This window comes from Mirounga leonina, unplaced genomic scaffold (assembly GCF_011800145.1).
Source record: "Mirounga leonina isolate KUSES-001 unplaced genomic scaffold, KU_Mleo_1.0 Mir_151, whole genome shotgun sequence".
In the NCBI taxonomy this organism is placed as follows: Eukaryota; Metazoa; Chordata; class Mammalia; order Carnivora; family Phocidae; genus Mirounga; species Mirounga leonina.
In genome coordinates, this window is record NW_023270377.1 from 70,608,209 (window position 1) to 70,627,752 (window position 19,544).

Sequence of the window (19,544 nt, forward strand, 5' to 3'; positions counted from 1 at the left end):
CTTGCTGTAGAATCATAATTTTTCTTTGAAGAGGAACTAAAGTGTGGGCTTTAAAAATCGAACAGCGCTGCACGTCATTTTCAAGGCTAAAGAAATCCATTTGCTCAGTCACAGCGCAGCAGGTATGAAGTCTGTTGAAAATGGCTTGATATTTCTAACATAATTGCCTACCAAAATTCATATTAAAACCACTTCAAAGCCTCAACAACACACACTCTGAACTCCATTTCAAAAGGATTCTGAGCCAGGAACCCTGCTGGGTCGTGCTAGATGCCTACTTATTTGTCGTTATTAAAAAAGGAAAAGGGAAAAACTAAATGTAGCCGTGCAGCAGCCTCATGATAAAAGGATTAAAATGGTCATAATGCAGTTTTGTTTGTTTGTTTCCAATACATTTAATTCTGTCTAATCACAGACCTGGAAAGAGCAGCGATCCACATAAATGGCCTAAAGCATCTATCTAAGCCAGGGGTGGGCCAACTACAGCTTCCGGGCCAAATCTGGCCTGCCACCCATTTTTACAAATACCGTCTGCCTGGGATACGGCCGCGCCCATATGCTCGTGTGTCACCTGCTGCTTTCGTGCCACCGCAGAGAAGCTGGGGAGCCGTGACAGAGACCACATGGCAAAGCCTAACATATTTACCGTCTGGCCCTTCACAGGAGGAGTCTGCTGACCTCTGGTCTAAGCTGAGGTCTTATTTTAGAAATTTTACTTTAAATTTTATTTAAAATTTTTACTTTTAAATTGCTAGTCTTTACATTTCCATTTCTAAGGGATAACGGGGAAAAAACTGAGTCAGTCTCCTGAGTAAGAGTATTCTATACACACACCTTGACTATCTTAAGTAAAAATATCTCTAGAAACCATTTCAAGTGGCAGAAGCGTACGGATATTAAAACTAAGATAATAAAGTCTTAGGAGACTTAATGATCCTCTTCTTCTGAAATGTCCCTGAGTGTCCCTTTCCCGCGTGTGTCACGACATGGTGTACTCAGGAATCTCCTGCCTGAAGCGCCTCTGCCTTCAGGCCAAGGCTTCAGGCCCTAAGTCACAGCCGCGAGGACTGCATCCGGCGTAACGGTTCTCCAACACGGAGACAGGCCTTCTGCCTCCAAGGCCCCGCTGTTAAGGCCCACAAGCCTAGGCCGGGGGCCCCGCAGCGTCTCCCAGCCCGGCCGCCGGTGTGCCGCGCGCTGGCACGGTCCCGTCCACGCCAGCCTGGGAGGCTGCTCGCGGGCTGTCACATCCCAGAAAAGGGCGATAGCACTTACTTTGTACATCATGTTTCCTTCCTCCATCAATTTCTGTAAAAGTATAATCAAGATATCAGGTTTGGAAGTAGCCATCGCCCAGGCAGCATTTCCTGCAAAACAAAGACGGCATTCAGAGGCACGTCAGTGCTCAGGGAGGAAAGGAGGTCACGGCTTCTGGGGCCACGCCGCAGCGAAGGTCACGGGCAGCAGCACGGCGTGTCCGGCAGCTTCCAGACAACGGGAGAATGAAGGGGACATGGGCTGGCCCCCAGGGAGCGGGTTTCCCTTTGAATCGACCTCACGCTGAGCAAAGCACCTGGGAGGGAGGCTGTCCCAGGTGCACCTGTTACTCGGATGAAAACAGAGTGCTAGGAAACCGAGGCATCAGAGCGGCCGTGCCCAACCACCCCCCGCCACCCCCCCATTCCAGTGGGGAATTTGGGGAAAATCAATTAAACACGGCTTCCGAATAATCTCCTTCGCTTCCTGCAGGGCGCACGTCAGCTGGCGAGTGAAGGCCTGCGTTCTCAGCAGCCTCGGCACTGTGCCCGCCCAGGCAGGCTGGCTGCGGCCCCGCCGCCCTCTCCCCAAGCCCACGGCCCCGCGGCCCCCAGCCCCGCTCCTGAGCACATGCAGGGGAGGCAGCTTACGGAGGAGCAGGGTCCGGAGCCACGCCGCTCGGCCTCAAGCACGGACTCTGCCGAGCACTACGACCTGAGGGAAGCTATTTGCCCCCGCTGGGCCTTGGTTTCCTCCTCTGCAACACGATGGGGTTATCACTACCTACTTTGAGGGTAGGTGAGGATGAAAGAAGCTAAAACTAGAAACTGCTCAGAATAATTCCCGAGATGGCGGACTGCTTAATAACATCAGCTGACCTCATCTTCGCAGGAGTCACCTCCTCACGGCCGCCGCTGGTCAAAGGTCTGGCAGACTAAACTACAAGAGCCCTGTTCCGGCTGCCCTGCACCCACACATTCTGAGTGGCGGGTCATGTTCCGGCCAGCCACACGGAAGAGGCTCTCCCTACTGAGGCCCCTCGGCCCCTTAAGTGTCCTCAGGTGACCCCCCCCCCATCCTGTTTCCCGTTTCCTGTGACCTTTCCTTCACAGAAACTGCTGGGGCCTACCCGACGGACGAGGACAACTCCAGAACAGCGGTTCTCAAACGCAGCTGCTCAGCAGAGCACCTGTGAGCTTTCTTAACCACGATGCCCGGCCTCCCCCCCAGAGGTGAATGGAACGGCTCCCCACCATGGCTCCTGGGCATCCCTAATGCCCTCAACTCTAGACTGTTCTTCAACACTGGTTGCTGCTCTCTACCCACACGGCAGTGATAACGTTATGAGCTACTGAAGCATTTTGGATAACTGTGATTAAATGAGCCTTATAGAGGAAGGAAAAAAAATCTCTAAGCACCTGACATCTTACTTTTTAATCTGGGAGCAGGGAAATCTCTACGGTCCCTGACATACTCTAGAATCTGAAGCTCACCTCCCTCCCCTGCTGCTGAAACGAGGTGTTTACTGACCTAATTTGGCTCCTTTTCTCAGCAGTGTAACCACTACGGATGTGTTTCGACAACCAATGGCTCTGTCCAAGGGGCGCATGCCACTGTGGTCCACGTGCTCGATCACGGCTCCCTTGTCAACCAGATACAGCACCTGCGGCAGGAAAGACAGAGCTCTGAGGGGTGGTCGGTGGCAAGAGCGCCGCACCCCACCCGCCCCTGCCTCCTGGGGAGCAGATGGCAGTCTTAGCTTTACTGTGATCTTCCCTACCTCTGGCCATTAAGGATCCTAATGGAAATGAAGCGGACAGGAAACAGAGGAGCTGCCATCCACGGCTAAAACCCAGTCTGCTATCAGCAACGAGGAAGGCGGGTGAACATTCCCAGGGAGGGACACGTTACGTGCGTGCACCCATACACCGCAGAGGAGTACGTGCACGTCCACTTCCCCTGCCACAGAGATGGCCACAGTCCTCTTTTCATCTCTGATTTCTTAGGAGGCAGACATCTGCAACAGCTCCAATATGCTGGCAGCCTACAGCAATGGGTACCTCAGAAACACTCAGATCCACACTGCCTGGGGACAGCAAGCTGGAGAAGCTTGAGGTCAAATAAACCCAATTACAACTCACTTTAAGGCTTAGGAAAGAGACTCAAATATTGGGAATGTAAAGGCTCAAGTTTTGAGACCATGGTACCTAGATGGATGTGGCATGACAGCAGTCACTTGGACATGAAGAGAGCACAGAGAAAAAAAACCACTTTGGCTACTCAAAGTGTTCTACTCACTAGAAGTCTGTAGCCAGCTTAGATTTTCATGTGAATCTGATAGTCCACCAGCTGCTCAAAATGACACTGGATTAATTTCCATAATATATAAAGAGCTTCTACACCTCAACAACAAAAAACCCAAATAATCCAATTTTAAAACAGGCAAAGGACATGAATAGACATTTCTCTAAAGAGGATATACAAATGGCCACCGAGCGTATGAGAAGATGCTCAACACCACTAATCATTGGGGAAATGCAAATGAAAACCACAAGCTATCACCTCATACCATTAGGATGGCTGCTATTAAAAGAAAAAGAAAGAAAACAGAAAATTTTAAGTGTTGGAGAGGATGTGAAGAAACAGGAGCCCTTGTGCATTGTGGATGGGAATGTAAACTGGTGTGATCACTCTAGACAGTATGGAGTTTCCTCAAAAAATTAAAAACAGAACTATTGTTGGATCCAGCCATCCCACTTGTGGGTACATATCCCAAAGAACACAGATAGATCTGGAAGAATTTACAGGATCTTGAAGAGATATTTGCACGCAGCCAAGAGCTGGAAGCAACCCAAGTGTTCATGGACAGATGAACTGATTAACACAATGTGGCAGAGCCACATGATGGAATGTTATTCAGCCTTAAAAAGGAAGGAAATCCTGTTACAGGCTACAACATGGATGAACCCTGAAGACACGATGCTTAGTGAAAGAAGGCGGTCACTAAAGGACAACTATTCTAGGACTGCACGTAGATGAGGTACTAGAGTAGTCAATTCACGGAGACAAAAGCAGAATGGTGGCTGCCCAGGGCTACAGGAGGAGAGAACCAAGGCCTTGCCGAGTAGGTACAGAGTCTTAGGGTTACGGGGTAAAGTGTGGATGTTAGCTGTACAGTCATGTGAAGTGTATGTAACACACTGAACTCTTTGCTTAGAAATGGTTAAGATGGTAAATTTTATGTTGTGGGTTTTTAAAGCACAATTTAAAAAAATTACACTAGAATGCTAAGCTCCTTCATGCTTCCCTAATATACTGATAAACTAGGATTTGGTAACGTGATGTAAGCTGAAACATAAAAGTACGGATATGGGAAGTGTAGTTACACAGCTGTTTTTGAAAATCGACATTAAGTACAATTTACACCTCCCAGGAAATCAAGACCGTTGAACGCCAACATCACTGCCTCCTAAAAGCATCAAGGCAAGACGTGCAGAGTGAGGACAGCTTCTGTTCCAAGCTCCTTTGCTCCCAGCAAACCAGGATCTGTCTCTCTGGCTAATCTGCACATGACACATATTTAATTCTTCAAAAGTGGTAACTCTCAAGGAGCCAAACATTCCTTTAACATTAAACCTGCTCAGTGCCTGGGATGCGGAACCTGACAAAGACATGGTTTCTGCCCTGAAAGACATTTTGCAGTTCTTAGCTTACTAATGTTTTGTCCTTTCTTATCTCCGTTAGACTTAGGCATCTGGCAAAGAGATTAAAAGATAATGCCCTAAGAATTTTATATTATTTCTAGACAATGGCACACCCATTTAAAAACAAACAAGATAATTATCTGATTAGTAATTTCTCATATACATAAAAAAGCAATTTTGAAATGCTCTGTACAGGAATTCTATTTATATGGGTTACTAAGAAGAAAGTAAAACTACATATGCATGTGTGTATACATATTCAATTATGCGTCTGCTGAAGACGCAGTTTGTAATTGTGTATTTTGAAGGTTTTAAGAGTCTATTAAAACTTTACTCAAGTTCTGGAACAGACTGCATGTCACAGAATAAAAGTGAAAACTCCCCCACAGCACTCCCGTACATGCTGACCACACGCAGACACGGCCTCCCACACACTCGGGGAATGGTTTGACTCCGGGAACGGGTTTCTCCGCGGCGCGGGCCCAGGTGCAGGTGGACAGCGCGACCACCTGCGGGTACGTACGGTCTCTGCATCGCCGTAGAAGGCGGCCAGGTCCAAGGGAGTGCGGCCGTTCTTGTCCGTCTGGTCTATCTCAGCTCCTTCCTCAACCAGAAACTGGACCACTGCTCTGTGACCTTTCAGACAAGCCCAGCTTAACGCCGACAGACCCTCTTTGTCCAGAGAAGAAAGGGCAGCACCTGCAAGAACAGCGCATTCAAAGAACATGAACTCGGTAAGACAGAGCCCAGAAGCAAACGGATTCACATCTGCAAACACCTGCGCTCACATGCAGCAATCAAGCCTCTGACATCTGAAGCTGGCAAACTGATCACCGCAGTTGAAGCCGAGTAAAGGGTATGGTACGACATGCACTGCCCATTCTTTCTACTTATGTGTAAATCAGAAAATGCCCGTAACAAAAAGACTTCTCAAACTTGAATCAGAAAGTACTGTCAGCGGGTCTACCAAAGCTCTTTGCTTTGTCCTTCCGAAAGAAACCTCCGCGGGGGCTCCCACGCTGCTACCTTTGGAAAGGAGAAATTCCACGGTGCTCAAGTGTCCTTCACAAGCGGCCACCATGAGGGGCGTCCGGCCCTGCTTGTCACTTAGGCTCACATCACAGCCGCGGTCCAAAAGCAATCTAACGATCTGAAAGAAACACTTGGAATTACAATCTCCCTGCTCCATTTCAGATCTTGTGCTCTCTACCCAGGCAGATTTTTCTTTTTTTTTTTTTTAAAGATTTTTATTTATTTATTCATGAGAGACAGAGAGAGAGAGAGAGAGGCAGAGGGAGAAGCAGGCTCCCAAGGAGCAGAGAGCCCGATGCGGGGCTCGATGCGGGGCTCGATCCCAGGACCCTGGGATCATGACCTGAGCCGAAGGCAGACGCTTAACCATCTGAGCCACCCAGGCGCCCCCCCAGGCAGATTTTTCTACACTTAAAAGTAGCAAAGGATTCTCTTCTTCAAATGCCTAAGTTGTGTGATTTGTAAGGCCTGTGAAATCTTTCCATTGGGTTCCTTTGAACAGAATCTTCTTGCAAATATATACTCTTTTTTTTGACACGCCCAATTCATTATTATACCTATAAAACATGCACGGGGTGCCTGGGTGGCTCCGTCGGTTAAGCGTCTGCCCTCGACTCGGGTCATGATCCCAGGGTCCTGGGATCGAGCTCCACATTGGGCTCCCTGCTCTGCAATAAGCCTGCTTCTCCCTCTCCCACTCCCCCTGCTTGTGTTCCCTCTCTCACTGTCTCTGTCAAATAAATGAATAAAACCTTTTAAAAAATAAAAAATAAAAAAAAAAAATAAAACATGCACATACAAGGCATAAACAGTAACGTGGAAAAGGGGAGATACCAATTGCAATCAGGCAATGACCAGACAGCCACAACAGAGCATATGGGAGAACTAAAGGAGAGGACAAAGGTTATGGGTCCCATGGTGGGGCTGCAGCTACACTCTGGTAGGAGGACACACACTGCAGGAAAGTGTTCACCCACCACACCCCCAAGCAATCTGCTTTTCTAAGCCTCGGGGGCTTAGTGGATGGTTTGACCTTCACAGCAGGCAATTTTTAGCAAAGCTTCCTGGAAGAGATTCCCAGCCTCAGAACCGTGCCTTCAACCAGTGCATGGTGGTAAGGCTGGGGAACAAAAACAAAAAACCAGAGAGGCTTCTCTTAACAACTACCATCCCAGTGGGACGGCCTTTATATAGGGGGTGGGCCAGAGTCTCCCTCCCTCTGGCCCAGTATTTGTTATATGGCCACAACAACAAAAGGTGGCATTTTCCCGATGCTTCCCTGTTCCTGATACACTAATACATGCTTTCCAAACCTCCCCACGATTTAGGAAAACTGAGACCCAGACAGAGAGGATTAGTTAGGGCAGCACAGAGAAGTTGTGAGGATAACAGGGAGCAGATAGTACAAGTCCAGCTCTTGGAAATGGAACTGAAAAGCCAAAATCTTGGTGGGGAGCACTTGCAGTTCCTAACAAGGGGACTAGCAAGAAGGAGTGACACGATTCCATGATGTAAACTTGGATCTAGAGAATTCTTCCTATAATGGACATGGTAAGATCCATTTGTTTGTTTGCAGCTTGTGTGTAACTGGATGCCAGGCATGGGGTTGGTCCATGGCCGCTGTTTCCAAAATGAATGAATGACCGAACTGCTGTTCTCAAGGATCCGCTGCTCCCTTGAATTAAGGTAACAACAGGTCACTCCTAGTAAAAGAAACCAGCCTGATGGGGCAACCGGGTGGCAAAGTCGGTTAAGGGGTTTTGGTTCAGGTCATGATCTCGGGGTCCTGGGATCGAGCCCCACATCGAGCTCTGCGCTCAGCAGCAGGGAGTCTGCTTGAGATTCTCTCTCCTCCCTCTGCCCCTCATGCTTGTTCTCTCTCTCTAATAAATAATCTTTAAAAAGAAAAGAAAGAAACCAGCCTAAATCACAGTGCTGGACCAGAGAGAAAATGTTTCCTTTTCTAAAGAGCACAACAAAACCACTCGTCTTCCAAGTGTGTTGGACGAATGGGTGACACCATCACGATAAAAGCTGTGTCATAGCAAGTCTCCTGTTATGGTAACAGGGTGCACCCACTCCCCGTTCCCTCGCTGGGTCTCCCCCGCCCCAGGCTAGCTCCTGGTTACCAGCCTACGAGGGCGGACTGTGCTTGCCTGTCAAACGTTTGTGGTTATTGAGGAGAACTGACAGCACAAGCAGAAGCCAAGTACGTGAAAAAGACAGGGCTCAGCGGAGCCGCACGTGGCCCCGGGGGAGAGACGGGCCACAGTGAACTCCACCCCACCTGTGGCTTCTGCAGCCTTCGCGGGCCCACCAGGTACCTGCCAATGCCCCTGGCGTGCTGCACAGAACAAAGGTGGGACCCCTCTCCTGTTAGTCCGAGACACCGCAGCTCCGTGCTCCAGCAGCAGCTCGCAGACCTCCAGCTTGCCTCTTCCTGCAGCGGCAGTCAGGGCTAGAGGAGGGTCACAGGGGAGGGGGAGTCTGTTAGTGTGCGGGGGTAAAGCGGCCACGAGGCCTCGCATCACCCTCCCACCAACAGGAAGGCGCCTATGCATCCTCCCCTGCCCCCCTGAACCCGGCTGGGCTCTGTGATAGCTTTGACCAACAGAACACAGAAGAAATGATGACATGCCAGTGTCTGGGCCAGGTCCTGAGATGGGCAACGCCTGCTTCTCCTCGGAACACTCCTTCTTGGAACCCAGCCGACATGGTGGGAGGAAGCCTGAGCAGCCCTGCGGTGACACCCACAGGGAGAGGAATCCAGGCCTGTGGGTGGTGGACAGTCCCAGGAGACGGCCAGCAACAATCCGGCAAGCATGTGCGTGCGCTGTCCTGGTAATGGATCCCCAGAGTCTAGCCACACCAGGTAAAGCAGGCGAGCAGACGTGAGCCATCCCTACCAAGCCCAGTCCACACTGTAGGTTCAGGAGCCACTAGACTTTTGTTTTATTGTTTTATTTTGCTTTTTAGGGTTTTTGTTTGTTTTCTCCCCACAGCAAGAGACACCCAGAATACGGTGCAACACACACACACAGATCAGTATTTTATCCAGTTCAGCCTCTTCCCTTAAAGGCATAAATTTCAATCAACAAGGACTAGTAATTACTGAGAGAGTCAAGGGCATATCAAGTCGCTCCTGTCTTTATGGAGCTGAGAATCTCTGTAACCAGCCAAGATGCTGGATTAAGAATGTCAAGAGAGCAAGCAAAGGGGACCAGATTGTAGGGGGTCTTGAGTCCTCAGGCGAACAGCCCAGAGAGAATCTGAGCAGTGAGTGGCCTGCTGGGAGCAGTGGTGTTCGGGGGAGGTCAGCCAAGGATTAAAAAAAACAGTAAAGGGCGCCTGGGTGGCTCAGTTGGTTAAGCGACTGCCTTCGGCTCAGGTCATGATCCTGGAGTCCCGGGATCGAGTCCCGCATCGGGCTCCCTGCTCGGCAGGGAGTCTGCTTCTCCCTCTGACCCTCCCCCCTCTCATGTGCTCTCTCTCATTCTCTCTCTCAAATAAATAAATAAAATCTTTAAAAAAAAATTAAAAAAATTTAAAAAAATTAAAAAAAATTAAAAAAACAGTATGGAAGGAAAGAGAATACATCGAAAAGGTTCTCATGAGGCCCCCACATCAGTGACTGTGCCCCCTCACCCCCCAGGTCGTGATTCCTGACGGGGTGTGGTAAAAAGAGGGGTTCAGTTAGAAGAGGGTCCTCTGCTATGCCTCGTGAATCATCGTCTAGAGGAGAGGACAGTCGTCGATTCTGGGGACAATCCCAGGCCAGGACGACAAGCTTCAGTGAGGGAAGGACAGGAAGGGGCTGTGGTGGGACAGTGAGGCCACAGGAGGGAGCATCTACAAGAGGAAGGAGAGGCTCTATTCCTGCTGCCGGCCTAGGACAACTCTGTTTTTAAATACAGCCTCACACGGACACATTTCCAGCTTCCAGAATAAATCAAGTGTTCCTACAAATCAGTAAGACATCTCAGGATGAAAATCAGGAAAACACGGGACTAGGCCCTTTGCAAAAGGTAAAGTCCAAATGCCAATGACCTCATGAGAAGTACCCAGCCTCAGGAGCAATCCAACTAATCGAGAAATGGACACACTCTCACACCGCTGGTTGAAGACCTACCTATTCCATCACACAGCAGCCCCACTTGGAAACACGTGCCTAGGGACGCCCCGTTAGCATACTGAGGGACATCCTCAGAGCAGCTGCAAACTGGAAGCCACCGCATGGCCGTCAGTGGTGGGATGCATCGACAAATGATGGTCCAGTCCACCAGGGGAACACCACACAGCAACGACAAACGATATGCAGCTGAAGGCACACAACGCATTGGCCAGTCTCACCAGCTTGTTGCAGTTCCAAGAAACAACACGCAAAAGAACACGCAGGGTGACGTGGTCCTACGGCGTGCAGAAACAGAGCCCCACCACAGTAGTGCACCCCCTTTCAGAGGGCGTGTGGGTGGCTCAGCTGTGGACCCCAGGGTCTGTGCCCTGCTCTCCTGGGCCCACGGGAGTCAAGCCTAGGGGAGCCAAGTGCTCACAAGCTCTGCCTTCCACATGCACATCTCCGTCCCTCTGTCCTCCTCAGACCCCGCTCAGGACAGCCAGCCAGCCTGGCCACAGTTCAGGCCCCAGGAGCCACACACGCCCCAGGATGTAAACCTGACGTCTGGGCCTGCTCTCCCTGTGACAAAGAGCAGTTCCTCCAAGAAACAGAGACGTCCCCTCGGGCCGTCCCCGGGGACACAGTGCAGCGGGCTGGTGACTTCACCTCTTCACACAGAGGTGCTCCATGCCCGTCCCAGGGACCTCACACGCCGGGGAAGTGAGGAAGGCGGCAGGACTTGTGAGCAAATGTGCCAGGCTGTCCTACCCTCAGGGCCCTGAGGATGTGAAGGTCAGGCTGAGGAAGATGGTGGGGAGAGCAAGCCCTGGCTCTCCTTCCAAACGTGAGTGAGCCCTCACCTCGCTCCTGGCCCAAGTCCCCGAGGCAGGGAATGCATCACCAGAACAGCTTGTCACTGGGCCATCTCAATAATGCTTTCCTGTCACTGGCCAGAGAATTCCTTACGACTACAAAAAGAGCCACATTTAACAACAGCTGCCGTCTGCATCGCTGACTTTCTCAGGATGGAGATGGGAGTGGAAGGTACCGCGCGGTCTCGAATGCTGGTGCCATGCCTACGTGTGTTACACAAAGAGGCTCACTGCCACTCATCATACAGCGAAACTTGTAAGTAAATTACCAACAAAGACCAGAAACAGAACAGTACTTAAATCAGTTTTATATGCTAACGTACAGGGGTAGAGCTGGGGGTTCCCATACGCAGAATGTTTGAAGACCAGTGGCGGAGGTGATCCTGTCTGTATTACGGTCTAAGCTAGTGAGTCCTCGGCCCGGTGGTCCCAGGCACACCTGGCACAGTCTGTTCCTGCCGTGACGTTAGTGTTAACGACTGCTTAAGAATATGAGCACGTGTTTATGTGCGTCACCTGGAGGGATCGGACACGATCTGGACAACGAGCCACCCCCTGGACCCCCTGCTCCTCCTCACCCCTCCTCTGGCTGCAGCGGCCCACAGCAGGAACAGCACGAACGAAGCCACATGCACGCCCCAGGCGGGGCCACCACGGGGAAAGAGCACACTCGGGGGCCCTGGCCCTGGAGGAGGTCCGAAGCAGCGCACTCACGGGCCGTTATCTTGTATTTGGTTAACAAGCTCCATCCCTATTGCAAACGGGGCCTTCGGGTCAGGACGTCTGGCGCCGCTGCTACTGAATCTTTGCGACAGCAGCAGGGCAGACATGACAGCCCAGCACTAGAAACAGGGCCGCGCGCTCTACGGAGGGGCCAGGGAAGCCCGAAGCCTGAGCCGTGAGCAGCGGCCGTGAGGGCCACCCCGGGCCTGGCCATGGGCTGGCCTCCCTTCTCTTCCTCTGCGGCCAGACTGCTGCGTGTTCACTGAGCGACCTCCTTCTGAGATGAGTAAGCACCGAGGAGCACGGGCTGAAAGAGAGGGTCGGCCGAGTCAGCTCAGGCCTACCACGGCCCGCGTTCTGCGCCCACAGTCCCAACGACATGCTCTCGTTTTCCAGTGATGCAGACCAGCAGGACCTGCGTGTCCCCTTCTCTACTCAGAGCGAATAGTTTGGGCCTCATCCCTCAAAACCCCTGAGGCTAGCCAGAGTGCACCTCAAGCTCCAGCAGCCGCAGACTGAAGGACCCCGTCTTTGGAAACAAGCAAGACTGAAGAATAGTCCACCACAGGCTTAAAGAAACACCATCAGGCAAGACCCTGCTCAGGCATGCTGGCTATGCTGCTGGAAAGGCTGACCTCCGAGCTGACCACAACTCGGATGAGGGTCAGCGCACTCGGTCTGGCCAGAGAAAGGAAGGGGGGAGGGCAGGAGCTGCGGGCGCCTGGCAGAGGGCCAATGCCTGTCTTCTGGCCAACGAAATTCGGAAACAAAGGCAAAAAAAGACCTGGCACGAAACGGAGACTCTAAAAATCAATGTGAACACATGGCACTTTCTAGGACTCAAATTGGACACAATTTCGTTTACTCGCAAATTCCTTAACAAGATGGCATTTTTCTAATTAAGTTCCCACAAAAGCATATATCCTCTGACGATCCTGAATAATTGTACCTCAGCAATACCATCCTGTCTTCAGAGCATGAGATCTGTCACGGCAGAGGTTCATGTTAAGAAAACCCAATTTACTCTCAATAATATGAATTTATTGAAGACATCAGATATGGTTCTTTGTAAACTGATCATTTGCAGGAATCTTGGACACATTAAAGTTCTCTGGGCAAAGGTCTGACCTACAAAAACTCCACTGTCAACTTGCCAGAACTCAGTCATTCTGTAAACAGGGCTGTTTATAACATTTTATGGCAGATCTGTCCCTTAAATACACAGGTGCAGGCTCGAGGGTTTGAACAATGGATAATTATCCCCCTTCCCCCCTGCCTCAGATGCTTCTGCTAATTTAGAGACTTTGAGAGAAGGGTGACAGGTTAGTGCACACAGAGGTGGTTCCTACTTCCAGAAAGCGACCTTTTCATACATTCATCACACAGAGTACCCACACCGCCCTCCTAGGCCAGAGGCGGGCACATTAGCAGAGTCTACACCTGCAGAGGGGTTGTCCTGCCGGCCAAGATGGCTGAGAGCATGACATGGACAAACTGGCTCTGCTATGCTTGCACACTTATGTTTATTGGTACACTTTATTTCCTAATATACTAGTGTTTCCACCTTTTATATAAATGAGTGGAAGATTAAAAAGAGGAAACTGCCAACATTAGTAATGAGCAGGATTCTCATAAATGCAATTCTAGCTGCAACCAAGATGGAAACCATAGATGTGCCAAAGGCAGCGATGTTTGAACCTCAACTAGAGGCTCACTGGACAAATCCCACTCAACAGTAAGGGAGAAGAACAAAAGTAAAGAGTGCACACGCAATGCTGGAAAATCCTCAGCTATTTTATCTAAAAGGTAAACTGCAATTAGGAATTTTATGATTTTAAAAAAACTTTTTGGGAATGGCAGCCCCTCTCCCTTGATCTCCAACAACAGACGGGTTAAGTTGTTCAGGGGGAGGCTGCCCCCCACCCCCCACCACTGCTGTGTTTGGCTTTGCTGTCTTCTGAGTCTGGGCTGGCCGAAAGCCTGGCCCCCAAAGTCCACGGCCTGAATGAAAGCAGCACTAAGCCCCAAACAAAAGCTAGGCAACGCCCCCTGCTCCATCTTCCAGGAATGGAGGGAAGATTTATAAAAGCCAAATCTCCCGGCCTTGCTTTGTCAGGCACTTGCTTCCATCATTGAGGGGGAAGGGAGGGCTTCTGTTCAAAAGAAGAACAACTTCCCAATAGCTATAAATTCTTCATCTCCACAGAGGCCAGGCAGTTATTTGATGTAATCCTCAACAAGGTAAAGAGTAAAACGAAACACGAGAAAGATTACTTTTACTGAAAAATACCACTGCATTGGGAGATGAACCCCTGAGAAGCCTCCAGCACCCCCACCCTTGAACAAAGCCCTCCTGCTGGGTGGGCTCGGGGCCCTTAGGAGTGGGCAGCCAGCACTGCCCAAATGCTCCATGAGTCTCCTAAGTCGTTGCTGGGAACACCATCCTTGTTCAGCCCCTGCTTCGTGTTCTCCATTTGGCACAAGTCCCCCAGGAGGGCCTGTGGCAGCCAGGATGGAGGGGAGGGCATCTGTGTAACCAGGCAACAGGTGGCCACTGAGCATCACATAAAACGCGGACTCCCCACCACATGGTCCCAGCTCCCAGTGAGCTACCTATGGAGGTGAAAACAAGGCAGGAACCAAATCTGAGGAACCAGAACACTCCTGACATGTTACAAGTTCTGTACAAACACACCGTCCGTCTCTGTGTGGGAATTAAAACATGAACCTCAAGTGGCCAAGGAATTCAATAAGGAAATAAAATGTACAACTGCCACGAAATAGGACTTCATATGTAACCAAAATCCATTTCCGTCCCTCATACCTGCAAAATAATCGCAAACTAAGATCTTATCACTTAAACACCTGTTTCAACAATCTACCAAGACAAAATGTCTACATAAGTAACATTAGATATTAACAATCAGTTTATCACAACCCTGGGAGCATGCAGTATCTGTTGAACACTTACAACGGCCAAGCTCTGGGTAAAATACTGTGGGTGAACTTTTATTTAATCTTGACAAGAATTCTTTGAATGAGATGATTGTTATGTACATTTTTATTGAGGTGAAGGAATTGTTACATGATTTGCCCTGAACCCAGAGCCAATCACGGTCAGGAATTAAACCCAAACAGTCGAATGAACCTGGATCCATGCTCTCAGTAGAAATAGGAAGATCCTGACATATATTAATATTCTACTATGACACCTATAAAATGCTTCCTACATTGACACTTCATGGCCCTTTAAATGCATACATTCATTTAATACACAACTAACTTCTATGAGGCAGTATCACTCACCCCGTATTACAGATGAGGAAAATAAGGCCCAGAGAAGTTAAACCAACTTGCCTGAGGTCACACAGCTAGTGGGAGGCAGAGATAGGATATGAAGTCCAAGATCTGAACTCCTCTGCTATTGCCTCCAGAAAGTCTCCTTTAAAAAATATCCAACTAACCAAGCAGACTATGAATGTTGTTTTGGAACAAGAGTACCAGAAGACACTTTTCTTCTGAAGAACTGTTAAGCTTTCTCCCACAGACAAAAAGAATAATCTACAATGACTATGTTTCCTTCAAACTCTGGTCACATGGCATCCTAAGGCCAAAACTGGAGCAGGAATACTGTGGGGCTTCCTCTGTCCTATTCTTGACTTCAGTTTTTTCCTATTCTTTCATGTATTATTTCAAATAAGCCTCTTCAAACCCCTTGAGGAATAATGGGTACTATAAATAACATAAATTCAATTTAAGAACAATTTCCTAAAACATGGACAACATAAATCACATTTCATACAGACTTTGTTCTAAAAAATCTATCAGAAGAACACAGCTTTTAAGAGCTGTCCCTTCTAAAGTGTGCTTAGAATGCTCACATTTTCCAATAGATCCTCTTACACACCATATTATTTAAAGCATGTATAATGTGTGGTTTTGCTCTCCTTAAGGGGCTGGCCATGCAGGGAGGATAGTTACGTGCAGGACTCCATGCAAGGGGTCAGGGTTAAAGGGGGCATTTCCACAGAACAGCTTTTTTTTTTTTTTTAATTTTATTTATTTGAGAGAGAGAGAGAAAGCATGAAAGCATGAGTGGGGGGAAGGGCAGAGCAAGAGGGAGAAGCAGACTCCCTGTTGAGCGGAGAGCCCTGAGCGGGGCTCGATGCCAGGACCCTGAGATCACGACCTGAGCCAAAACCAAGAGCCAGATGCTTAACCGACTGAATTGCCCAGACGCCCTTCCACAGAACCATTCTATAAAAGTTCACATTCAGCCTAGAAGGAAGGAAGCAAGGAAGGAAGGATCCAAACGTTTCAATAAGAATTTGAAAGAAACAATTAGGACTTTTCTGTGGAAGTGCAGATGAACCACGTATAGTCCTTTGCGGAGTGAAAGAACGAGCAGCACTGTAGGTACAGATGCTCTAAGCTACCTAAATGCAGAGGAGTACAAGTTTCTAATGCTGAAAAGCAGAAGTTTGTTGCGGTTTTTTAATGAACAGTAAGGAACTACTCACAGGAAGGATGGACTCTCTGCACAGCAAAAGCAACATTTTACAAGCGATGAACAGAATTACGGCAAGTGGTCAAGCTTCCGGTTCATTTGCACCTGAGCTGCACTGTGTGGGTTTTCAGCACGTCCCACTCCCTGCCCCCCACCTGCAGGCACACACAGGTAGCTGATTTCTGCTGTCCTATCAGCAGACAGGAATGGCTCTCCACAGTGTACCCATGCCAGGGGCAAACCCCGGGGGTCTGCCAGAGCAGGAAGAAGACAGGGTGCAGACAAACCCAGCTCCCTTAGTTCTTACCCCCAAATCTCTCTCTACTTTAGGGTGGCCTTCATGCCCATCTCCCTCCTTCCAGAGCCTAGGTTAGCCGCTCCTCCAGGGTCCTACATTACTGGGCTTTGTCCTTCCCCTTATAGGGTCCTAGCTTATCCCATCCCTCCCCCCCTCCCTTGAGGATCCTGAGCTACTCCCTCTCCCATATGGGGAGGGAATAACCCAGGATGAGTGTGGTAATCAGGATCCTGGAGGGTATGGGAGATGCTGGTTAATACACAACTAACTTCCTAGAGGTCCTCCTAGAGGACCCCTCTAGGGTCCTGGGTTACCCCTCTGCCATGCTTTTAGGCCAAAAACTATCAAGAACTTCTACCTTCATTTGGACTGACAAAATCTGAATTTCCACTAATTGTATGCACTTTCTCAAACACTAGCAGAGAAAAGAATGCCTTGACAAGGATTTCCCCAACAACAGCTTGGTGAGATTCTGAGGACCTCCAAAAATGGAGTATCCTAGGTGTACAACAGCAAGTCACTTCGCTTTTCTAAGCAGGATACGTTTAGAGAAGTCCTTAACACAAACTCTCCACATGCCCCAACAAGCAATGGACAAACGCTTTTCCTTCCAGGCTCTCACCTGAAAATCTGCTCTGAGATGTCCATACATACAAGAATGCCAAACTCAATCCAGTAAGTTTTAAATTTACTTTTAGACTGTTACCAAGTGGTAGGCCTCCTCTCTCTAAAAACTGTCAAGTAAAATCTGAATGAACAAAGGGTCATTTTTTAATTAAGATTATTTGTCAGAGAGAGAGAGAGCATGCGCACAAGCAGGGGGAGAAGCAGGGGGAGCAGGAGAGGCAGAGGGAGGAGGAGAGGCAGGCTCCTCACTGAGCAGGGAGCCCGATGTGGGACTCGATCCCAGGACTCTGGGATCATGACCTGAGCCGAAGGCAGACACTTAACTGACTGAGCCACCCAGGCGTCCCACAAAGGGTCATTTTTAAACCAACAATAAGGCATCCTGTTCCCTGGGGTGTATGCACCTTATTCTGGGGCAGCCTTGAGTGTGATAAGCTCAGCCATCCATGGCCTGGGTCCACCTGTGATTCAGAGCTGAAGGTCACTCCACCTCTGGGAGGGCAGGCAGAGCCACAGAGTGGGAAATTAAAGCAGTTCCAGGGAGATAAGACGGCAGCTTTGAAAACATCAAGGACGCAGTACAACTCATTACCCAGCTTCATGGTCCAGTAGGGAAATAGGTGTGAGTACTTCCTCCCCCTAAACCAGCCTGGAAACGCCCGGCTGACAGGGCTAGACCTCAGGTTCAAGTTCCAGAGGCAGTCAGGTCCTACCCTGCCACTCCCCTGTTTGTGCGCACACACACACACACACACACACTCTCTCTGTCAAATAAATAAATAAAATCTTAAAAAAAAAAAAAAAAACCATAGTATTTACAATGACTAAACTTCCTTAGAAAGTATTTACCAACAGTATTTTACCAACTGAAATAGCCTGAGCAACAGAAGAGAACACGTGACAGGAAGGATTTCAGCCAGACTTCTAACTTCCCCTGACAGGGCATCCCCTTGCAGAAATCAAGGAAGGGAGCCCAGGGAGCAGTCTGCTGATGGGCACGGAGCCCTGGGCCTCAGGCCTGTGGACAGGCCAGCTAGAAAGCAGTGGGAAGGGTTTCCAGTGTGAGGGCACAGCACATGTGGGGTGAGCAGTCGAGCCGGCGGTGCAGGAGGGGGACATTAGGACGTTATGGACACAGGGATGGGCTGGCACCCACGCTCTGGGCTACCAGTCACGCCCACGCCACGTCTGGTGGCTACTAGCTGTCTTCCCCGAGATGCGAGCCAGCAGCCAGCTCCACCCTCAGCACACGTGCGGCGCCGACTCTGACAAGAGTTTCCAAGCCAGCCTGGAATCCAGCAGGACACGACCTGTGCAATGACAGACACAGAGAAACCGCCAGACTGGGGCCTTATGAGCAACAGGATCCTTCCCTCTCCCACTCCAACAACGAACTGTCTCACAAATTATTCTGCAAGGTTAATGTCACCTACCCTAAAACCATATGGCCTTGTTTTCTATAAACCAACTTGTGCACTGAGCCAACACCCAAGTGACAAGCACCAGTTGAGGCCAGTGGCTCGTGGCTAGCAGGCTGGAGAGCACAGAGTGCACTTCCAACACCACAGGAAGTCCTGCGGGACAACAGTTGCCATTCACACAGGGGAACACAAGAGACCGGGAAGTGTCTGCCCTCTTCAAGCCCACAATCTGGGGAAAACAACCTTTGATCAAATGCACAACATCAACAACCAAATGTATAAATGGTTAACTGCAAAGTGACCCAGCGGAGTCAGGGGTGGGGAAGGCTCTGCGGCAAGACAGGCACAAAATGACAAAGGCTGAAATAGAAGGGCCTCTGTTTCCCTACAAAGTAAGAGGCATTCTGACCCAAAACTCAGACAGCAGGCTCAAAGGCTCGAGCATTGCCTGCGGCTGGGAAACGCAGCTCCTCTGACAATTTGCACCAGCATGAGGTCACCAGTCAGGCATCTCCAACCATTTCAGTTTGGGCTAATTTACAACAAACACAGATATGGAAACAGTAACTCAGTTAGGTTGGGACTTCGTGGGAGCCAGCACAATTACTTGTCACGACTGAGGAATGCCTGAAACAGAGAGAACACAAGCATCTGAAGGGTTCCTGTCATGTTGGGTCATGTTCCAGGCTGCCCCGGAAGCAAGCACGGGCCGGAGATTGTCTGGCCACGTCTGTGAACGTCACGGAGCAGAGGCTCAGCCCCGCACCAGCAGCTCCCTCCTCAGTGCCTCCGTGTTCTCTGATGGGCCCCACCACCTCTCCACGGAGGGCAGGTGCGAAAGAGCTACCAGACTCCAGAGCAGGTTTTCAGGGGCTGGACTCTAAACATCAACCAGACATGAGAAGCAAATGGGCCCAGATGCGGGTGAAAGGGAAACTTACATACATGGAAGCTCTCTATTCTTAAAACCAGTAGACATCCTGTAAGTT

At 49.7% G+C, this 19,544-nt stretch overlaps 1 protein-coding gene across 5 annotated transcripts in view; it reads right to left on the reverse strand.

Annotated features, from left to right (window-relative positions):
• Window positions 1-19,544, reverse strand: part of TANC1 (tetratricopeptide repeat, ankyrin repeat and coiled-coil containing 1) — a 230,247-nt gene that overhangs the window by 5,546 nt on the left and 205,157 nt on the right. For all 5 annotated transcript variants that reach the window (XM_035007968.1, XM_035007970.1, XM_035007971.1 and 2 more), the window contains 5 exons: window positions 8,318-8,451; window positions 5,988-6,111; window positions 5,485-5,660; window positions 2,788-2,920; window positions 1,276-1,367 (listed from right to left, as the gene is read on the reverse strand). In XM_035007968.1, the coding sequence (XP_034863859.1) occupies window positions 1,276-1,367; window positions 2,788-2,920; window positions 5,485-5,660; window positions 5,988-6,111; window positions 8,318-8,451 (659 nt within the window). The remainder of the gene's footprint in view (window positions 1-1,275; window positions 1,368-2,787; window positions 2,921-5,484; window positions 5,661-5,987; window positions 6,112-8,317; window positions 8,452-19,544) is intronic.